The sequence below is a fragment of the Mastigoproctus giganteus genome, chromosome 8 (assembly GCF_048544385.1).
Source record: "Mastigoproctus giganteus isolate SK-2022 chromosome 8, ASM4854438v1, whole genome shotgun sequence".
Classification (NCBI taxonomy): Eukaryota; Metazoa; Arthropoda; class Arachnida; order Uropygi; family Thelyphonidae; genus Mastigoproctus; species Mastigoproctus giganteus.
In genome coordinates this window covers 118,483,225-118,505,890 of record NC_143582.1, presented here as the reverse complement: position 1 = coordinate 118,505,890, position 22,666 = coordinate 118,483,225, and the positions used below count along the sequence as shown (strand labels likewise).

The window sequence follows — 22,666 nt, the reverse complement described above, 5'->3', positions numbered from 1 at the left end:
TACCACATGACACCAAGTGAGTGGTGTTTTAGAAGAAGGAGAAAATTGTGTTAGAGAAGGAGAAAATTAACTTTATAATTAAAGCAATTAACTGACATCGGAGAAGAACATACTGTTGTTACATTAGATCACCAAATATGTTATACACTTAAGGTTAGGCTGGGCTGGAATGGGTTGGTTTGTTCCGAATAAGCTCGCGGCAGTTAATGCCGTGAGGCTTCAGTTCACAGGATGTATATAGAAATGAAACAACTTTTGAATCAAGATGTCTGTGATGGTTTTCAAGAGGACTGCCAACCTACCCTCACATTACGGCAGGGACATCCCCTCACTTGTCTCGTGATGTCCACTCCTTCCTTGATGATGCCTACATACCAGACCGTGATGGACCCAATCCTTGGCCAATGAGATCGCCTGACCTCATTCCGCTTATTTTTTTTCTTTGGGATTATATAAAGGGCAAAGTGTACTCCAGAAAGATACAAGACTCTGTTCAGCTGAAACAGTGCATAATATCAGCATTGGCCACTGTATCCCCCGATATGCTAGATTGTGTGTGAAGGGAAACCGAAAAACATTGTGACTTGTCCGTGCGACGAAAGGAGCACATGCAAAATGTCTGTGACGTTGAACCATCACAGACATTCAGTATCACAGATATTCGACATCATATTACGTACCCTCATGTATCCCGATGTTATGTTCACATATATCTTATGAAACTAAAGCATCATGCTGACTATGATCTCTGTGAATATTCCTCTTTTTGCATTTTCCAATTAAAAGTTATAAGCAGTCAAAATGTTTCCATTTCTATGTGGACATCCTGTACCTCCTATATTCAATCTTCATTCGATCTTCTATATTCAATCTTCTATATTCAATCTTCATTCGATCTTCTATATTCAATCTTCTATATTCAATCTTCATTGAATTCTCTATTCAATCTTCATTCAATCTTCATTGAATTCTATATTCAATCAAGTTTCAATTTTCTATAGTTAGTTCTTTAGCAAGATAAGAAAATCAAGTTTTCAGATGCAAATTCCACCTGATCCTCATCTGAGATCAACTACTGAACAAATCAGCCGTTGTGAGGAAATTTTCTAATGTGAAAAATAGAAGAAATTTTCTGATGTTAACCTCTCTGAGTGTCATCAAAGAGTTTTCTGAATACAATCCAAACTCTGAAGCACTACTTGGCCAAAATATTTTAGATATTAGAACGGATGCTGAAAAAAATAAATTATAAAACAATTATTCTATTTATATATCAGTAATAGTACCAGCAATATTTATATATTACCGATAATTATTAAGTACAATCTGAGCACGTATTAAAGGCCAAAGGTTAATTATAAGTATATCAGTATGAAAGGAATGGAACCAATAAAAAAATAACATATTAAAATGCCAATGTTTTTCCATTTTATACATACCAATGATATTTATATACACATCAGATTTGATGTGTATATAACTCACAGGAGGTGAATTTTTAACACAAAGAAATTACGTACTTCTTTTCAGTTAATGATTACACCAACATCATTTGTTAAAATGAATATGAAAGAAATAACAGTCACCTAAAACTTCTAAGAATCCGACGATACTTTTCATAGGAACCGTGTTAATCTGACACATGTAGCCGCCTCGATCTGACTCCTGCACATTTGAAATTTGGAGATTCCAATGCTGATGGTCATTGTGCTTCAGGGAAACACGATAGTTACGGCTAATGACATTCTTGTGGATTGTGAGAATTGTTTGGCTTTCCATCCTTATCCAAGCTACCTAGAAAATTACAGAATGTTTTAATTAAGGAGATTTATGGTTATCTGCTGTTTTATGGATACTATCCACCGTTTGGAATACTGAAAAAACTGGCAATTTTATTAAATATTCAATAATAAAACTAAACGTTTCTGGAACTACTTTTTTTATGTGTTCTCAAGTCAAAAAGGAATTAGTTATATTGGAATACTATTCTCCAAGCTTGCTCATTAATATTTTAATCAGTAACTAATTTAAGATAAATTATTTAAAAGCACATAATCATAGATGTCTCATCGAGAAATCCCACAGAGGTCTATCAAGAAAGAAACAGTCCTCACTAAAATTGAATTTTTTAGTCCTCACTAAATTTTTTAAAGACCATAATTAAAACTAAGTTAATAATGGGCAAGACAAGTGGATTATCTTTCCAACAAATTTATTTTTCGTCTTTAGGACACATAAATGAATTTTCCAGGCTTCACCAGAGAGTATTTTGATCTATACACAGTTTAAATACTTGATTTAAGCATTAATTGCGTCTAGTAGAGGATAAACCTTTATTGTGCAATATACTAAAACTGTTATCTGTTTAATCTTACCTTTTTTGGTGGGAGATCTGCGCGAAATATAGCACAGACAACTCAAAAAGAAGAACAAATCTTAAATACGAATCAGAAAAGACCACCGTTTGAAGATAACATTGTTTCAAGAGGTCATTACTACGAATATTCAATCAGTATAGTTTAAGCATATTGACTTTTGTGTAGGATGCTTTAACGTGGAAAACGACATTAACAATAGTGGGTGTAATTGTTTGACACTTCCTCAGACAGCAACAGAGCTAGAGGGGGAGGAGGGTATTATTAAACATACACTAATAATAATGATATTTTACAAAAATTGAACCGTTTACAAATTTTCAAACTTAATAGGAAAATTCAAACGTTAAAACAAGAATTTACTAGCAGGTCAAAGGCAAACTTAACATGTAGAGTAAGCCAAAGGGTAATCGTTTGGTCTGCTTCCATAAACATGTTTTCCCTTTCGTTAAAGCCTCGAATAACGCTGGTTGAACACTCGACAAGTGCAACCATTCTCACCTCAGTAAATCTGGGCATTATTTATAATGTATGTATGGGACCTCGATGACTAGTAAGCAACGTTTCTCAAGTCTAGTTTATTGATTGTTAATGGCATAACCTTTTCATACAGTCACAATATTAGTTTTCTCAATGGTACTTTTTTAGAGATTGTGAGTGGATTATTCACAGTCCGGTTGAGTCACCTATAATACGTACAAAGTAACCAGCAAATCCGATATTCTATTTATTTCGGAATCTGCGAATTCATCTAGAGACAATACTACACAGATTATGAGGAACAAAATAAGCCTATTTCTGCAGTACTCCTTGCTTTACAAGTGTCTTTCCTCTGTTTGCGAGTTGAAAAAATAGAGAACCCGACGACTCAGAACAGAAGCAAAGATAGGTACAAACCTTATCGTCACTTTAAATACTTGCTTTTAGTATCTTCGTCGTCGATAGAACTCGAAATGGACTTTTCCTAACTATAAAGTGACGAATAACAGTCTTCATTATGGCGGAATTTGGTAGAATGTTCAATACATTCCGATATGGAAGAAAAAAAAAAAAAAACCCTTCCCATTTCATCCATCCATTCGCTCCAAATGTTTGTCTAGTTCTGCTTCGAATTTATTTAGGCTATCAACTTCCACAACAATATATGGAAGTTTGTTCCAGCAATCAACCACACGCTGGCTAAAGGCAAATTTCCGCACATCTATTCTAGAACTCTCTTTCCTCAGTTTCAATTTATGTCACCTCAGGCGATTAATCTGGGCAAGAGGAACAATCCCATCTGCACTGAGCTTGCTAAAATCATTAAAGGCCTTATACACCTCAATCAGATCGCCTCGCAGGTGCCTAGTCACCAGACACCGTAATTTGCAAACCTTAAACCTTTCGTAAGACCGCCCCTTTGTTCCCCTCACTAATCTCGCTGCTCTTCTCTACACCTGTTCCAGTAGCTCTACATCTTTACTAAAAAATAAGGCCTCCAGACCTGTATACAGTACTCAAGGTGTGGCCTGACCATTGCCTTATACAAGGGGATAATGACCTCCTTATCTCTGCTAGAAAAATTCCGGTATATCATTGACAAGACACCATGAGCTGCACTGCTCAGAAAACTTCATATCTGACTACACACACCTGATTACTCCAAGGTTCTTTTTATTCTCTACCACCTTGAGTGTAGTACCACACAGCTGATAACAACAACAACAATAATAATAATAATAATAATAATAATAATAAAATACGCGATTAGCCCAATGGTTACGCCGGCGGACCACCAATATTATTGGCCTGAGTTCGAATCATACTGCGAAAAAAATATATATACTGTGTGTATATATATATATTCCAAAAGTCGCTTCATCGCGCCTACTTCCTTCAAGATCGAAGTGATAACCTACTGAGGCAGAAAGTGGCACACGACATCTGGTCCTTCCAATAACTACCATCCACCACACGATGCAAAGACCAAAGCTAAACCGGTCAATCTCCATAGCCGAATGAAGATGGAAAGTAGAAATACTGAGCATAACGCATCGAGCGTGGGTGGCGCACGATAAAGTCACTCGCACACAGGCCTTAGGCACACGGATCAGTTAGAAAGTCGGAGGCGGTCTCCCGAACATTAGGGTGGACAAATGGCACTGTCCACCGTATGACTACCACAACTGAAGGGAAAGACCATCCAGCCCAACCAACTGGAAGTGCTTCTTGCGCAATTCCGCTAGCGACCACCCAGGATGGAAGAAAGAGCCAAACCATGAAGTGGAGCATCGAAATGAATGCATTCATCATTCGAGCGTACTGCAAAGTAACCACGTTAGAAACCGATATGACAATATATAGGACGAAACTATACACCAAATGGTTGGAACGATTTCCGACTGTTCAAGTCACCGAACAACATACCAGAGACAGACCATCGTCATGAAGAATCTGATAGCTCCTGCAATCTTTGAAAAAATCAAGCAGGACGTTAGCAACCAGATAAAAAGAAAAAAAGAATACGGACACAATCGAACCAGAACTAGAGGAGTAACAGCAAATACAAGAAGGCAGAATTCGAAAGAATGGACCCCACAAAGACCCACGCCATAACGAAGCAGAGACCCAACAGAACCCTGTGTCAAGTTACAGACTTTTCTAATCGAAAATAATACCGGATTACCTCAGAAACAACGAAGTAACACTAAATATCATTCGCAGAGCAATTTATGGGGCCGCTGAAGAGACTGCTAAGATGAAAAGAAGAAGCACCACAGACTAACAGAAAGATAAACAAAAAGATAAAGAACCACCATCCCTGGAAAGAATACAGCAGATGATAGAAGAGCTGAGAGTGAAAATAGGCCATTTGACGGGATAACAGTAAGAAGCTGATCAAACAAGTGAAGACCATCCTCAAGAAAGACAGCAAACATGACACCTGTAGCCAAAGGATTTAGGAATACCTTGACACTCTTAAGGAGAACTTCATAGTACTCAGGAAGACTTCGCCGATACAAGGAGAATGTCCAGATGAAAACAGACAGCCGGATATTTGATGAAAACCGGAGAGCCTTCTACAGGAATATCGGACAAGAGGGAAAATAAGGCAAACAGGAAGCACTGGAGGAGTTCTGGGGGCAACCTATGGAGCACTGAAATTACCCATAGCGGCCGTGCCCTTGGAAAGAACTAGAATGGAAAAAACAACAGACAGAAGAGATGACAGAATGGGATATTCAGCAAGAAGAACCACAGCAGTCGATCAGACCGTCTCACACGTGGTGAACCTGAAGGATAGTTAACATCACCAACTGCTGGTACAAGAAGTTCAACTGCACATACCCGCACATAGCAGAGCAGTTCACACAGGTAATAAGCCACCCTGACATAATCTCAGAATCTCTACTCAAAAGATCACTTATCTGAAGGTTAAGGGACAAAGACACTACAAATCAGATGAAGTACAAACCAATCACCTCTCTCCCAAAAATGTACAAGATCCTGAGTAGGTTTAAGATATCAGAACCTAAAAGATATCAGATCACTTTGAGAGTCAGAACACCATGGCCGAGCAGCAGAAGGGATGCAAGTAGATGAACAAACGATGCAAAGAGAAATTGACCATTGACGCAGTAGTTATGGAGAAAGCCTACAAAAAGCACTGAAACCTGTACACAGCCTACCTCGAGTACCATAAGACGTTCCACTACGTGCCTCATAGCTGGCTGATAGAGACACTGAAAATCTACAAAATCCACTGGACACTGATACACTTTCTAGAAGCAAGCATGGCAAAATGGAGGACCACCATGAAGGTCGAAAGCATCACAACCAGACAGATCGCCATCAGAAGAATCCTTCAGAGAGATGCCCTGGCTCTTTGTGGTTCTGTCTAGCAGTCAACCTACTATCCACCATGCTCAAAGACAGCAAGTACGAATTTACTCTAAAACAACGGAGGAATTGCATTCTGATGTCATCAAACTCAATGCGGCAACCAAGAATCAATTACGTTGTAGTAAACTTCATCCTTTCCATTATCTAAGTGCCTGCTGAGTCACAAATGAAGTACTTATGCTCTTCACATACATCCATCAGAATAGAAGATGTGCTATGGAAGATTTGGTCCCTAGATGAGGTGGCATTAAGGATTTCTTTTGCTGTATACCTCTACCACCCACCGTCTTGAAGGGAGTGGATTCTGTCTTCAGATATGGTCATAAAATTATTTCACTCGAGTCATACGAAGACGAATTTTAGAGTAATATAAAACTTATTCAATTAATAAATATTTCTTTTCTTTCATAAGAACCTTCGTACATTTGTTAGTATCCTGAATATTTCTATCTCCATTCTTCTTTGAAATTGACTTACCATGTCGTTAAGGAACTTTTATTATATTTCCTGCTTTTTTAACAAATCTGAGTCCATATCGCGAATTATGCAAGGAAGAAGGTTCCACAGATTACATCCTGCAATGATATTGAACAATGAATTTTTGACACGTTGCAAGTTATTGTACCCTTGTGCTTCTAGTCAATATGATTTCTGGAAAGCTAAATAAAAGACTCTCACTAAAAGACTAAACTCATATTCAGAATTTAAGCATTAAACATTAAAATATATTAACGACAATATTATAGGTCAAAGCGCTTAAGTCTCGTGGCTAACATCGCGGTGGTTACGATCTCGGTCCTTCCACATCAAGTCCAAACCACTTCATATAGTCCCGTCTAGACGAAAGAAACCTTCATGGGCTATTTCACACTGTAAACGATTCAGTTAATATTGTGCGAGAGTTCACGTTGGTTTCTTCCACAAAACAGATATATCACACAGAGACAAAGGCTTCAGCTGTCTTTGCGTAAAATGAAATGACAACAACAATAGCATATTAGCACTGATATCTTCATAGTATTGGCTATACACTCATATGCAAATGAATGGATGGTGAGAAACTGTTCTCTGGTGGCACCGTAAAATAATCGAATACATGGGTCGAGAATATCAACACGATACCTCTTTGCGTATATCCATGGAGAGTGACGCTTTCCGCGCTATGGCTTCATTACCCCTAATCTCTTTACTCTCAATAATAATTCTAGGCAGGCAGATGTCGTATCCCAGCTGCTCTTCAGATCAGCATGCATCGATTTCCGGTTTGCAACGGGAACCCTGTTTTAACTTTGAATAGTATAGCGTAGTCTATTGGTCCAAGATTCAGTCCCCATTTTCATCAGCAAACCGCACTCTTTTGCCTTCGTTGTGTGCCATTAAACAAAAATACAACCTGGGTCCCTTTGTGTATAGATCATAATGTAATCATCGACAGACAGACAGCGAGTCATCATGAGACCACTTGGGGCTTGTGGTATTACAACGTTTTGCCCATATCAGTTGAGCAAACTTGGTTTCGTAGATTGACTTCCGCCTTCCAAAGAAACTTGGAGTCCATCGCACTGTGACACTGCACCCCGTTGTCGATTGTATCGTATTTCGTCATCAACAAGAGTTTTTGTCACTCTTGTCGATGAGATAACTATTCCTGTACAGATTTGTGTTTTGGTCAATTACAACACCTTTCGTATTAGTTAAATTTTGAAACTACTTTATGATGCCGATATTATTTTTCATTCCATTTCTATCTCTGTACAAAATAAACACGTGCTGTTAATAGTATTTATCGCTGAAGAAATAAAAATGACTAATATGTCGCAATAACCATGAAATATTGAATAAGCAATTGGTTGGCCTACATTCAGTTTATATCGCGCTGCCAATCATTCTTCTCCCTCTACAGTATTAAAAGTTTACGAACTATATAATTCAATCACTTAGAGTGGTTCTGAGTTATTCACAATATTTATTTATTTATCAAAAATATCTGAAATACCGGAAGATATTCCTCTCTGTTTCTCAAAATACGATTTTTGAACCAAAAATGTTTGTTCTTTTATGTACTCTGCACTGCTTGTCTCTCTCTCTGAATGAAAACAAGATATGAAAAGTATCATTGGATCGATGCTTTGCATGATTTTACTTCTTTCATAGACGCAGGAATAAATGACTTTCCTTTGCCAGCACAAGAAAAGATATATACCCCGCCCACAGATTAGAGGATCCCTCTAGGTGAAGAGAGCTAAGGAATTTAGAAACAGAAATATTTAGATTTTAAGATACAAAAAAAACTTTCGGAAACTGGGAAATGCGTTAATTCGAAAACGCATCTGGTTTCAAAGTGAAGATAAATTATTGTTGCCATCATACGAGTATGATTGCAACAATACAGGTTACAATAATTCGCTTCTGGCAGAAGCTGAAGATGACGTCATTTCCGTAACGCTTTTCGCATGACGGTTTTTCGTTACAATTAAACTCTGAGGCTGGAAAAGGGTTGTGCACATTTATAAAAACATTCTTCAACTTGGACATGTCATCAGATCTTTCGATAAATACTACACGTAATAGAACAACTATAGATGGTGTATCGCAGACCAATACTTTCAGTAACCGATATGTAATTATTATTAATAAACTAAAAACATTGTTATATTATTATCCATGAATTTTATAAATATCTGAAAATTAAAACATTTTTAACGCCTGCCGATGACTCTTAATTGTAAAACACGTTAAATATGCTAGCTGCAGGACACATTATTTTTTTTATGTGTTTTTCGTTATTTCGTTATTTTTTTCAGTGTGATCATCAGTTATATGCAAGTTTGACATTTAATATTTAAGTAGTTTGACCGTTCTCAGTATGAAATAAGATCGCCGCCTAAAAAGAAATAATGCCTCGCAGAAGCAGTTCGTAATCTTTCTCGATTACCATAAATTCGCACAGATAGTTTAAAAAGTTCAATTACGAATTACAATATCCTCTTCACATAAAATATGAAATGTTACCTCATATTAAGATCAGAACAACATGTTCAAGGAACATATTATTAATGCGTGTTTTGTGAATGGAACCGATGGAAGTCCCAAAGAAAGCTATCAATCTTACTAAACTACTCCGTGGTGTTAACTAAAAGCATGTTAGCAGAGAAACAGTTAACTTTCAGATATTGGATGCCCCTTTACAGGAGAACTGTTGTGCTAAGTAAACGTCTTTGCTATCAGAGAATTGTAACCGAATCCCATAATAAAGACATGCCTCCAACGAAGGCTGACAAAGAAAAGGAAGAGCACACGACAGATGTAATCCATCACAGAGAACGTCCAAAATATATATTAATAGATGATGAAACTATTAGCGTATACTGGAGAACCTGATGAGCACTATATGAGCGCAAATGTTATCTATCTTTCTACCTAAATTGGAAAATGATTCGCTGTAAAATAAAAAAGTATTTTTTATGTTCGTGTCAGAATGTTGCAATAATGCATAATCAATATCCAGTAATGATTCTTTACAACACATCCCAAAACTAATTTTTCAAATATATACTCTAATTTACTTAACGAAATACACTTGCGAATTGAAACAGTGTTGAAGAAAATGCATTTTGGGGATTTTAAACTTACGAAATGTGCACATCCAGTAGGTCCATATAAAATAAACTAAATATTAGGTTTGGAAACTCACCACAAAGTGGTTTTTTTATCCGATGAGCCATCTGCAACCCTGTTTTGAAAAACAAAACTGCAGAATATAAAGCGAACAAGGACCAGATCAAAGTGAATTCTTATTGCGATGTAAAATTAGAAGAAATGCATGCTATCCATCTCCAAATTTCTGATAATTAAACCAATCTATGAGAAGTGATTTTTTTTGATGATTTCTGAACACATAGAACAAATAGTCTTCTTATAAAATGCAACGTTTTTTCGTTATTTATTGTATTAAGCGACCTAGCCAACCCCGTCAGATTTGCAATATAATACAGATAAAAAAAGTCAATAAAAAATAGTTTATGTGATGAATACCTCAAAGATCAGAATTCTAATTCTCGAAGATAAAATATGAAACTCAAGAATTCGTCAATGACTTCAGTTAATGCATTATTAACCTACAATATCGTATTGAATCAGTAAATGACATTTGCTATTTAAAAAATTACAGTTAGATAGAACTTATCTTAATGAACAAAGTTTCGCCATGATTTGAAAATTATGAGCTTAAAAAGATCACTTTACATGCACTGTTACATCTGAATTCTGCAGGAGTTGTCCATTAAATTCCAACTACAGTTGCTAACCAAACTAACGGCTTACTTTCAATCGTACCAATCATGTTTCCTAATGCTAAAGCTGCATGTTCGTACACTGTTCGACAAAATTAACAGAACAAAAATGTTTTTCATGAATATTTTATTTGGACAGTGTCACTGAATGCGAATATTTGATATAATAGGCATCCTGGGATTCAAATTCCGAGTATCCAACAGAAATCGATCTACCACCTTACAGAGCTGCCCATTATCCAAATTATTCATGCCTATAAAAACACAAGTTGCGACCACCTCACTTCATTCCCGTTTTTTGGCTTGCTCAGTGAGGTAGCCACATCTCCAGTACTCAAGTTGGCAAGTCATTGTCATTTAGATGATTCTTCGAGATGGGGGGGACGTTGATCGACTTGAGGCCGGGTAATCGTAGGCGAAGGTGGCTGGTTAGTTTAATTTGTCACGCAGGTGTAGTCTTGGCACTATGAAAGCAGTTCATGAGTTTTGAACAACGGCTCTATCAAAAGATTGAAACCCATTACATTGGTGTGGGGCTCTCTCCTCTCCGAATCAGTTCGGTTTTCTGAGAGGGCGCTCTACAGACATAGCCATCAACTTTTAACTATGCATCCAGACCTACCTAGCAAATAGAAAAGTCAACGTCAGTGCTCCATACTGCCAGGAGTCGCGACCATTCTTCACTGGTAGGCCGCACGGCTTTGTCCTGGGACCCCTTCTGTGCAATCTGGTCCTTGATGAATTTTTAAACATTGACCTAAACACAGTAAAAACGCAAGCCTACGCCGATGACTTGATAATGATGCTTGAGGCAAACAGCGAAGCCCAAAGGGAAGCAACGGCAAATCAGGAATCTCAACACTGCTGCACTGGACCAGAGAGAACCATCTCAGAATTTCGCCGGAAAAAACGAGTTCACTCCTCTTAAGGGGCTTTCTGGATATTAGGAGACTCCCACAGATAAAAATCCACGGAACAACCATAAAGCTAAAAAACGGAACTAAAATATCGGGGTAGTCCTGGATAAGAACATGTCATTCAACCCACATCTCAATTACCTACGAACCAAAATCAGGAATTACTCCGCTATGATTTCCATAGTTACTAGAAAGGACTGGGGCTTGAAGAAGAGGACACTCTCCCTTTACTACAAGGCTGTTTGTTTTCATCCCGGCTCTGTCATATGCTGCAGGTGTGTGGTACAACAATGCAGTCACTGCAATAAACAGGAGACAACTAGACACCATACAGCGCTCCCTTCCCCTAGACCTGTAAATTGTGCGCCGTGGGCTGCTTCACCACCGATCCAACAAACAACACAAGTGGTGAAAAGAGGCGTCTAACGACACACATGTTGCATACTTGGCAGGCCTGTTGGTCTTACTTCCCCAGTGGAGCAATAAACCGGAAATTCTTCCCTGATGTACATCGGTTAAACCCAAGCCAGCCTGCATGGTTCGCTTCAGGCTTCCACACCACCGTTCTCCTCCCTCACGGGACGTGGTTCCTTCAGGAGCAGACGCTACGACTTTGGTCTCTCAGATTCACATGGGAAGAAGAAACCTGGGACCACCTCATATGTGAATGTCCTACCTACGAGGACCTGCGCTGCATCCTCATGACGAAGACCCAATTCGCACTCAGGAATCAAGAAGGGCTCGTGTTGAAAAATGAGGAACACCACTGTGCCTTCACACTCTTCGCGCAGGAGCTATTTTCAAGACAAAAAACTCTCCCACGACCATAGAACCACAGACTGACACCTCGTAAAGCTACCGGCATGGCTTCTCAGCAACTCGACAAGCCCACAACGATCAATCCAAATCCTCCATACCCAGCGACTCTTAAAAGACAATACACTAAAAGAACCAGAGGAGAGAAGAAGATGAGAGAATAAAGAAAGAAATGGAAAAGGGAAAGAATAAGGTAGAAGGAAAGAAGTAAAAGAGAAGAGCCCAGAAATACCTCCCCTGCACTAGCTGTATCCACAACCCCAAATCACCTTGCTACCAACACGCCACCTGGCGATCAGGCACCTTGCCTAGCCACTTTCATTTCCTCTTCCAGGCGGGTTGGGGGAGAGGAGGGTTTTTCCGTCTCCTCTCCTACTTGTCTCCCCCTGGTGGGGAATGCGCCTACCCCACTGACCTTCCCTGGGGGTGCCTTCGCTATTGTCTCCATATTTCTGTCTTTTGCCTCCAGTCTTCAGTCTCTCTCTCTCTCTCCTTACTCTGTCTAAACCATCAGTGAAGGCGCGATACGTTAAAAATTGAAATGCTAAAATTCGAACCGTTTACCTCTCGGTCTAACCAAATTCCAGCGTTCTCCCTTTTTTTTTTTTTTTTTTTTTTAGGCCCGAGCCACTGAAATCTCAGGAAACTAGGTGGAAGGGCTAGCCAGAGTAAAAACCTACATTGAAAGCAACGAGGAGATGGGGGAAACCCCTGATGCCGTTAGACACTAAATACACTTCATTTATGAAGGCGACGTCAACCAGAACAGACCCCTATTTGCCTCTAACAGCAAGACGTTACCTTACAATGTCCTGTCATCACCTGTCTCTTGGGGTTAATGTGGCCACAGAACTGTGTACTCTATTCCAGGAAACCAGTGGTTTGTATCACATTAAACTCAAACACCGCAGAGCTCGTTGAAATTGGCACCATGAACATGTCACTTGCAGTCCTTACAAATGGAGTACAGTTCTGTTCTCTGATGAGTCCCGTTTTAGCCTACAAACTGATTCCAGGCGTTTCTTAATCTGGAGACAACGAAGAATGCGGTACTCTCCTCCAACTTCAGAAAAATGGACAATTAAGGTGGAGGCGGTATTCTTGTGTGGGGCGGAATGATGCTCAACTGCCGCTACCCTTTTCATGTTTTTGATAGGGGTACCGTAACAGCGCAGAGGTACGGAGAACAGATTCTCGAACCCTATGCGACTTTTTATGGTTACAGTTGCCCTAGATTTTACTTCCATGCACAACAACACACCATTGCATATAGAGCTCAAGTGGCGGAGGAATTTCTTTAACTGGAAATATTCAACGACTACTCTGGCCAGTACGACCAATAGACTTAATTCCGATTGAGCATGTCTGTGTTGCCCTTGGGAGTTGCATTGCACGCCGACAGCCAACTCCTTGGTGCTGGTGGAAGAATGGAATTTGTTGCCACAGACTCTTACAGATATCCTGATATCGATCAAAGTTCACAGTTGTCAGTCTGTTTATCCATTGAAGAGGGCTCGTACGCCGTACTGATGTAATGTGACCATATTTTCGAGCGTCTTGTATGTACTTCCGTAATCTGACCTTTCTTGGTAATTCTTATATAACCCCTATATATATCCCTCTTACCTGTCCGAAGATTCTTGCTGTCGCTTCATTTCTGTAGTACGTCACCATTCCGGATTTTGTCCTGCTTCATCGTAAGCTTCACGAGTTACACCACGTTCTCTACGTGTTCTGGTATTTTTGTCGAGCAGTGTAGTTCTGCTTATAATTATTTTTAAATAATTATAAGCATTTAAATAAATGCTTATAATTATTTTTAAATTACAAGTTTTTGTTTGGTATTTTATTTTAAAAATTTAAATTTGTAAATTGGTCACATTTTTAAAAATAAAATTGGTGTGTTTTGCAAATGTAGTTTATATATTTACAAAATGTCCTCGCATATCGAACATTAAAACAATAATTTAAAAATTCATAAAATGAAACAGAAGAAACCGAAAGTTAACAGTTTCATACAAAAGAAACTCTGTTGCATTCCTGAATAGTACGGATAAGTATGTGGACGCTGTACCACAAGAACGTCCATAGATGGAGGGTCATAGTATTTCCACAGCCCTGGAGAAATCTCTGCTAATTGATGTCGTTTACTCTTTCTTCTACAGACTATTCAGAAGTGGTTCACCTGATGCCAGATAAAAATATCTGGCATCAGGTCTCTATATGTCGCATTATGGGGCCCGCTCTGAGATGGCTTCTGGGTCTTTTGCTCTTCAGAGTTTACCGTAACGACATCCGAATAGCACTTATAAAATTCAACATGACAGCGTTTAATCTATGCTCACATAAAAATTTTATTAACTGTAGATAATAATGAAACTGCTTCAGTTTAAAAATGACAAGAGATAATCTCGTAAAATAATGTAATCAGGGATTTTAAATTATGTATCCGTTGTTTGGAATTGTTCTCTCACTACACTAGTTCTAATACGCCAGAAAGAAAATTGATAAAATATTTATAATATAGGAACAACATCATCTACCATTCCCAGACACACGTTTTTTTTCTTTTTTTCTTTTCAATTAAATATTTCCCCAGCCATTTTTGATGGGTTATACGCTACACTGTATGATCTTTATTATACTGTATTTACTTATTACTCAATGTTAAATGTACGTCATAGGGTAGGGCTTAAAACGCAAGCTGTATAAAAAGAGCATTCACCACACTATAGAGAACGTAGCGCTCCAACAAAAAGCTTGTTGCTGTTATCTGTAGGTTGAATTTATCGGATTACTCCCTACTCCTATTAATGCCCCAAATGGATTAATCCCTAGATATTGACCTAACTCAGTATTAGTATTAATAGTGACAAATGATGAAGAGAGCAAGCTTATATGGCATCAGCCAAAAAAATCCATTTCACCTATTTATTCCCACCCAATAGTTTGTCTAGTTGTTCCTTGAATTTGTCCACTTCTACAAAAACAGGTGAAAGCTTGTTCCAGCAATCAACCACTGGTTGGTCGAAGGCAAACTTTCACACATCTATTCTGCAACCATCCTTCCTCAATTTGAATTTATCCCCCCTCATGTGCATAGTCTGAGCAAGAGGAAGAATCCCAGCATCGAGTTTACTCAATCCATTCAAAGTCTTAAACACCTCAGTCGGATCACCTCGCAGAAGCCTTTCTTGGTAAGAGCAGCCCTCAATAATTGCCTTTCTCTCACCAGTTACAGCTCTACATCCTTCCTAAAATGAGGCCTCCATATTTGCATGTTGTGCCGAAGATGTGGCTTGACCACTGCGTTATACAATGGAATAATCACATCTTTATCCCTGCTATCAAAATTACTGTATCCTTGACAAAACCCCATGAGCTGTCCTGGCAGCCTGTTCAGAGAATTTCATATCAGACTACACAACTCCCAGATCCTTTTCGTTTCCCAAGTCCCCAGTACCTGACATTTTGGAGTTCTGCACTTTCCAATAGAAGCAGTGGAAAAATCCTTTTCACTTTTACCTGCTGTTATTGTTAATCCATTAGTCTGTGTATTACCAAGCTAGCATTCTTCCGACCCAACAGACTTCCTACTTCACAGATTACAAAACGGACAGCCGCCACATCTTTCATCTGTAAGTAACCCTCACCAATTCGAATCGATTTAAGAACTTACCTATTCGTCATGCCGATACCATGTAAGAATTTCTGCATAAAAGCCGTACTCAAAGAAACAACGATATTTTACTATGGCCTTGGCTAAATGCAAATACTAGATTCGAAGAAAACAAATGGAGAATGTTTGGAAGAACATGAAGAGGGATATCGAAATGGGCATATAACTCTTACTTCTACAAATTCCTTTACTCTAGTAAGAAGTATTCAATAAAGCTTTTTTACTGTTTGGTAAGGGAATGTGTGAACAACAGTGGCATTACTGACTGCAAGTTTACTTTGCAATTTTAAAGGCTGTTTAGCTGAGTTATATCCTCATTTTTGGAATGAGGAGCCTCATTTTTGTGGTAAAACCTCGCAAGATGCACTTTTTATTATTCTTTTTAGGTGCGGGATTAACTAAAAAGCAAGTGATGTTTTTCGTTACACCTTAGGGCAATCTCCTCTAAAAAGCTTTCTATTATATGAAGACATAATCGTAAATACGCCTGAATGAAGGCCTCAGGGCTAAGTGAATAGAAAGAAATGCCACTAGACCAAGTAAAGGTGACTGCCTCTGCATTGACGGATAAAGAAAAGTTCAGATTTATGGCGCCAGGTAAAAGGACGTAAAGGACAAGGGCAAAAGTGACAGAGTTAGCTAGACAGATAATCTATGACAATAGACTTCACGGGATTTTCAGAAAATCTATACTGTGCAAAGAGACAAAGAACGATCGAGATCCCGTTGCACGACTGCAGAGATTTGACACTTTAATGTGGGACTCTGTCTTGAATAAATGGTGTGAGATGGATAAAACAGATTTCTCTTTCAGTTTTTTCCTGAGATTTTCAATTCTTGTGAACTGTTAATGGGAACTAAAAACAAACAAAATGTGTTGAATTTGTTACAAGAAAGAATAAAAACTGTTGATGGCCATGAACAAAACTGGATTGTAGGCATAATCAGGATTTGGAACAGAGACAGATGCCAGATAACATATTTTATATAACATATAAAATATGTTATATATTTTATTACCCATTGGAAGTGTGCAGCGCCATCTTCATACTGGTGAAGACTTTTTCCTGACCGTTTAATCTCCAAGCTGTCTAAATTATCCTTTTGAAATGTCTATGTGATTATCCGCTCTCTGTCTATAGACTTCCCAAGTGACACACTTTAATTATAACCATCTGGTATAATGGAATGGTAGACACAAATACATCCTGACTGGTTTGTTTGGGTACATTTCTGCACTTTACACATTTAATACCAAGTTCACGTTTTCGTTGTCGAGAACAGTCCGCTGTATTCAACAGCCACCATAGATATATCGAATGTAAGCGTTTCATACTAAGCCTCAACGCACGAGCAATACTAAACTCTCTAGGCTGTCCACTTGTTGTTGCTCACGACGTCGAATATTATGGAGTGGTTGGATATGACTGCAGAGAAGTCAACCAAAGCTGTTTGGGAATATTATTAGCGACCAACCACGCAGTACTGTCTAATATATCGAGGTGAGCGATTATTCCGATACAGAATATGCAATATTCCGTGTAAATCCAGTAGTTGCTTAATAGAATTGAATGCCCAAACCAAATCGAGACTCATTACTCTCTAAAGACTATCACGGACTGAATCAATGCAACATGAAATTAAATTATGTTTTGGTTCAATAAAAGGCTTTTTGACGAAAACTTTATAGAGTATTGCAAATTTGAATCGCTAAATAGGAATAAAAAAACAAACGAAGACACAAATATTGTATTATTGCGCAATATTTGTGCCATCCACTATACTTATTTTTATACTAAAGTCACAAGACATCCAAATCATATTCGAACCTTAACGGCAAAGAATACCACATGGGATGCCATTTGATGGATGAATTATTTATTTGAATTTTTTTTCATCTTCCTCAAGTTTATTAAGAATAATTCTGTCCGCTCAGCGATCAATGCAAATATTTGCCTAGTTTAGAATATTTAATGACAATCATAACACGCTTCGAAAAATCAAAGTACTTTTCGTTATCTATGAACGTGCGCCGAGTTTTCACAGGGTTATCTACGATCGCTAAAACATTAATAGTAAAGATAAACAAATGGAATGCCAACATGTCAAAGTAATTCTTTATTAGATTGTTTTTTTAAGATTTCTTTAAAGAAGACTTTAACATTTCAATGAAATTTTTGAAATAATTGTTAAATAGGAATGATTTACATAAATAAAACAACTACTTAATTAAAGATAAACATTTCATATTTAATTCTAATTCTATTCACATCTCGATGTTTTCCTATGCATTCTTGCGTAGTGCAACAAAAGAAGAAATGGGTAGAAATCACGCCAATTGAATTAAATTCGTTATGGCTGCAATTTTAGTAAATAAAAAGGATGGTTAAAAGAAATATGATATTGTGAGTATCTACATTAATTTTGAAAGGCCGAATAAATTCAAAATTAATACGCAGTTGTGTATATAAAAAGAAAATGCTTCTAACGACAATTTTAAAAGATTTCAAAAGATGGATTAAAAAAAATTCAGTTACGTTAGGGTCAGCTGGAAATTTATTTCATCTAACCATGCGTATTGTGTCTGTAAATTATGATATTCCGTGGTCGATTTTTTGAACAAAAACCTCGAATTTCCGGGGAGAAAGGGATGAACGCCTGAGACCGAATAACTCGGCCACGGAATGAAAAAAAAAACTCATAAAACTTTCTCGTGTCATTGAGGAGATTCAGACCCGGATCTTTTCTATCCAGTGTAGGGAAAACGATGTCAATACCATAATGCTACCCACGCAGACAATTCAAGAGACATAATAAGTGCAAAAACCAACAGTGCAGCGATGTAACTGAACCGATGCCAACATATTTGGACATCGCCACCGGATACGCTAAAGAGGAAAAATAAATAAATAAATATCTCATATAATAAATTGCTTTAATAAATATTAAATCAGTAGCTGCGCTATTGCTTTAATATCATCTCGATACATTTCTAGTAACATTTTACAGAGAGTTTGCAAACATTTTTAGGCAAGTTTATAACTGTATACTTTTGTTATATTACGTCCTTTCAGTATATATTATTATCTACATTAAGCAGATAATAATTATCCACTTAATGTAGACGTGCATTTTTCGGTGCCACAATCACTGTACCTAAAAAAATTAGATAAATTTCACAATCAGAAAAGGGCTTACGAATAACTCATCTGCAGATTGAGATTCAGATTAATTTTAGAATTTTTAGCTTGTTAGTATTAACGTTCAATGACATCGAACTCCACCAGTCCTTGCTAATATCTAAATTTCAGTTCTCATTAGTTTATACAGGTATGCTTAACTTCAGGTTCAATCAACTACATAACCGAAAAGGAATCCACTCGAGACAGTGATGGCGACTCGTAGGAACGTTCATCGATTTCACAAAGTACGACTATCTCGCCATAACTTTTAACGACCAATTAAAAATTCATGCAATTATTTTCACAAGGATTTATATAAAAGAATGGAGGTTTCACAGTCTTAGGTGGTTAGGCAAATACATGAATTGTCTGTCACGTTACTTACCCTATACGAACCTAGGTTTTCCACAATACAGCGAAGATTGACGTCTTCTCCAACAGCTACAGTAACGTTCGGTATAAGTTCTGAAAACTCTGGCTCTAGGTCAGCTACTGGAAGAGAGAACGGACTGCAGAATGTGTAATATCTTAGTTAAACATTCAATTTACATAAAATAAATTTTAGGTCAATAAGAACCCTCTAAATATATTTTAAGTCTGTGTACAGCAACCAGTAAAACACTCCTAAAATAATAGGAACTCTCAATTTCTAAAACTGACAATTTCTGATTGTATTATTCTCAATGTCTGCTATTTATTCATACAACATTCAAACTTTGTCTTTTTGGTTTATAAAAGAAGATAGATCTCGGGATCTAATTTTCCATTAACGCTTTATTAGAGCTGGGTGGCATACGACAACTAATACTATATAGACTTCGATACAAAAAGATGTAAATTTCGTATACACTGTTTTATAATGAGGTTACTAATGATTATAGTGATCACAGTCATTCACCCAAGTAACGCACAACCATCTTCGGTTCAAAACTAAATAAAGAGAACATTAATCGCAATTTGTTCAGCTCTTCTCTTATATTTTGCAGAATTAATTGTTCCACGAATACCCGCCACATCCATGAAGAGGCTTATCATTAAAACCAAGCTAATATTGAAATCATTTTTTTCCGAACACCACGGACCTGTGAATTCATCATATATCACGTTATATTCTTCGTTATGCTCCAATACTGTGGTAAAGATTAATCAGACCCAAAGTCAGAGAGCGATTTCTAGCAGCTCAGGCATTTCCAATGATTCGAATCATGATGGATTGAAACAGATGGAAGAAAAAGATGGATTGAAGAGATTCTTCTAATGTGACCTCATTTATACCGCTTCTATATTCACGTTGTGTATTTGTCTGGTAACAGTTATCCTCAGGTTAGGAAGCGATGCTCCAACTGGTGATTGTGTCTCAAATACAAGTTAATAAATGACTGTGACCATCCTAAATTGTGCTCTCGTAATAAGGTTCTTTGGTCCTGTGTTCGACTCTTTAGAAAGTTATAGTAATCGCTCAAGTGCAATTGTATAAGCTTTCTGCTACATGTATGTATCATTGTTTGTTGAATTTTAATCTTATTCTTTTCAGTTGTCTGTATTATGTATCTCATTCCCTTATTATAATAATGGAATGGGAAATAGGAGGCTAGGAATTTTACAATTATATTTGTATAATCTCTAGTCTCCTAGTCGGTGACGGGTTTAACTATGCTGCTGTTTATGCATAACGAGCAATAGAGATTATTAATCAGTCAACTAATTAATTCTGAGAAAGGCTTTATAAATAATTATCATCGGTTTCTGTTAATAGAAAGAATGCTGCGAATATCATTAAATGCATCAATAAAGAACGGTCTTAAATGTTTTAAAACTTTAAAATATCTTAAGAATTGTGCCTTTTTATAAATAATTCTCCAACCAATGTGTGTAAATTCAGATGTGCCCCAATCTGAAAGAATAAAACTAAATGAAAATAGAAAAAATAGACTTTAATAGAGTTGTCACTAAATAGAGCTATCATTAATTCACTCAGACGTTGTTTATTTAGCGTCGTGTTTGGAAATTCTAATCTATGCAAAACAATTTTCAAAAATAAACTGTCTCTAACGATTACAATAAAGCCACCCAGAATGTTCTATCATACAGAAACTCCTAAGAGACAAAGAAATGAGCCGGTTTAAATATCCGGTTGGTATCTAAAAGAAGCAGTGGAGTGAAATTCTCATAAACCTGTAGCCATTAATCATAAAACGAATTCTTTTAGTTTTCTATAATATAGGAATTCTTTTATCTGTCATCAATTTTATAATTTCTAGTTTGCCTTTGTGACAAAATCGCGTGACATTATTTTAAATGAAAATTTCGGATTATGAAACTTACGAAAACTTATAATTGTTACTTAGAACTACTTGAACAGAAAAGCACTTTATTCTCACCATCGGCTAGAGAATACGCTGAAAAGTTTCAAACTGAATTACAAAGAATTTTCTTCAATGAAAAATTGATATTTTTTTCTAGTTCACTGCTGAAGAATACTGAAGCTTCATTTCCAATCTCAGATTAAATATTGATCATTTTAAAAACCGATTACGCCTTCCGTAAATAATGTGACACAGTACCATTAATTTATCCACTGAACTTAGAATCGATAGAGACTATATTGCATTACTCAATTATGTTCTGAATTATAGATTCGCAAAGAATTTACTGTTCCTGCTATATCACCTTCTTATTTATTTTCTGTGTTTTAATTAAAATGATTATACTAAAGAAAAACGTAACTATTGTCGATTATAACAAGACAGCAAATTTTCATTTACAACGATCGGAATTCGAGGTAATTACAACGCGAGGTATTGTAATTCAAACAAAAAAATGGCTCTTTCCATTCCTATAGCCCAAGGCCTCAAAATTCCATTCTCTCTAGAATTTCCCGAGTTTCTGGAAAAGGAACCATACAATACTCGCCAGAAATTAGGCTACCTGCGACATAATAAAAAAAAGGTCCACAAAACTTATTTTAGTATTGATTGCAGGTATTTTTTAAATACGCCCAGCTACAGAACGGAACCCTGGCACCCATAAAAGTTCACTGGAATCAAAACAAGAATCTCTTCCATCACATAGTCTAGAAGAACAGCTGCTTGTGAAAAGATGGCCATTAGGATGGATGGAATCATTATCTTTGTAATATTTGTTAGAGTTTATTACACAATAAACATAATGGGACACCAACAGCCTCTCAGGGACGGCAGACAATTTTATATTTTACAAATGTCTTGCAGCCAGTTTATAAACAACATAACATGGCCTTATTATTATTTTTATTTGATTGTATACATAATAATTTGAGTAAAAAATTTATTTGGAAACGCGATCATATTTGAAATTACCAAAATAAAGTCCTATCTATATCGCTCGGCAACCAATTAACTTTTTATCCACGGAATCTTATAAAATATGCACCCACAAAGGAACCAACAAAACATTGCTTCGGAATGTGCTACTATACTACAATATTTCCTGCTTAAACAAAATGAATTAGTAAATGTTGGTGGAAATAAACGATTCTGTGAGG

The 22,666-nt window shown here is 37.1% G+C and overlaps 1 protein-coding gene across 5 annotated transcripts in view; it reads right to left on the bottom strand.

Annotated features, from left to right (window-relative positions):
- The window catches only part of LOC150081782 (opioid-binding protein/cell adhesion molecule homolog), a 298,024-nt gene that overhangs the window by 75,341 nt on the left and 200,017 nt on the right, over positions 1-22,666 (bottom strand). For 3 of the 5 annotated variants that reach the window (XM_090379653.1, XM_090379656.1, XM_090379655.1), the window contains exons 2-3: positions 19,529-19,632; positions 1,587-1,794 (exon numbers count right to left, since the gene is read on the bottom strand). In XM_090379653.1, coding sequence (XP_090235779.1) covers positions 1,587-1,794; positions 19,529-19,632 — 312 coding nt within the window. Of the gene's footprint in view, positions 1-1,586; positions 1,795-19,528; positions 19,653-22,666 lie in introns of all 5 variants that reach the window. The other 2 variants (XM_090379654.1, XM_090379657.1) reach the window with 2 other exon arrangements.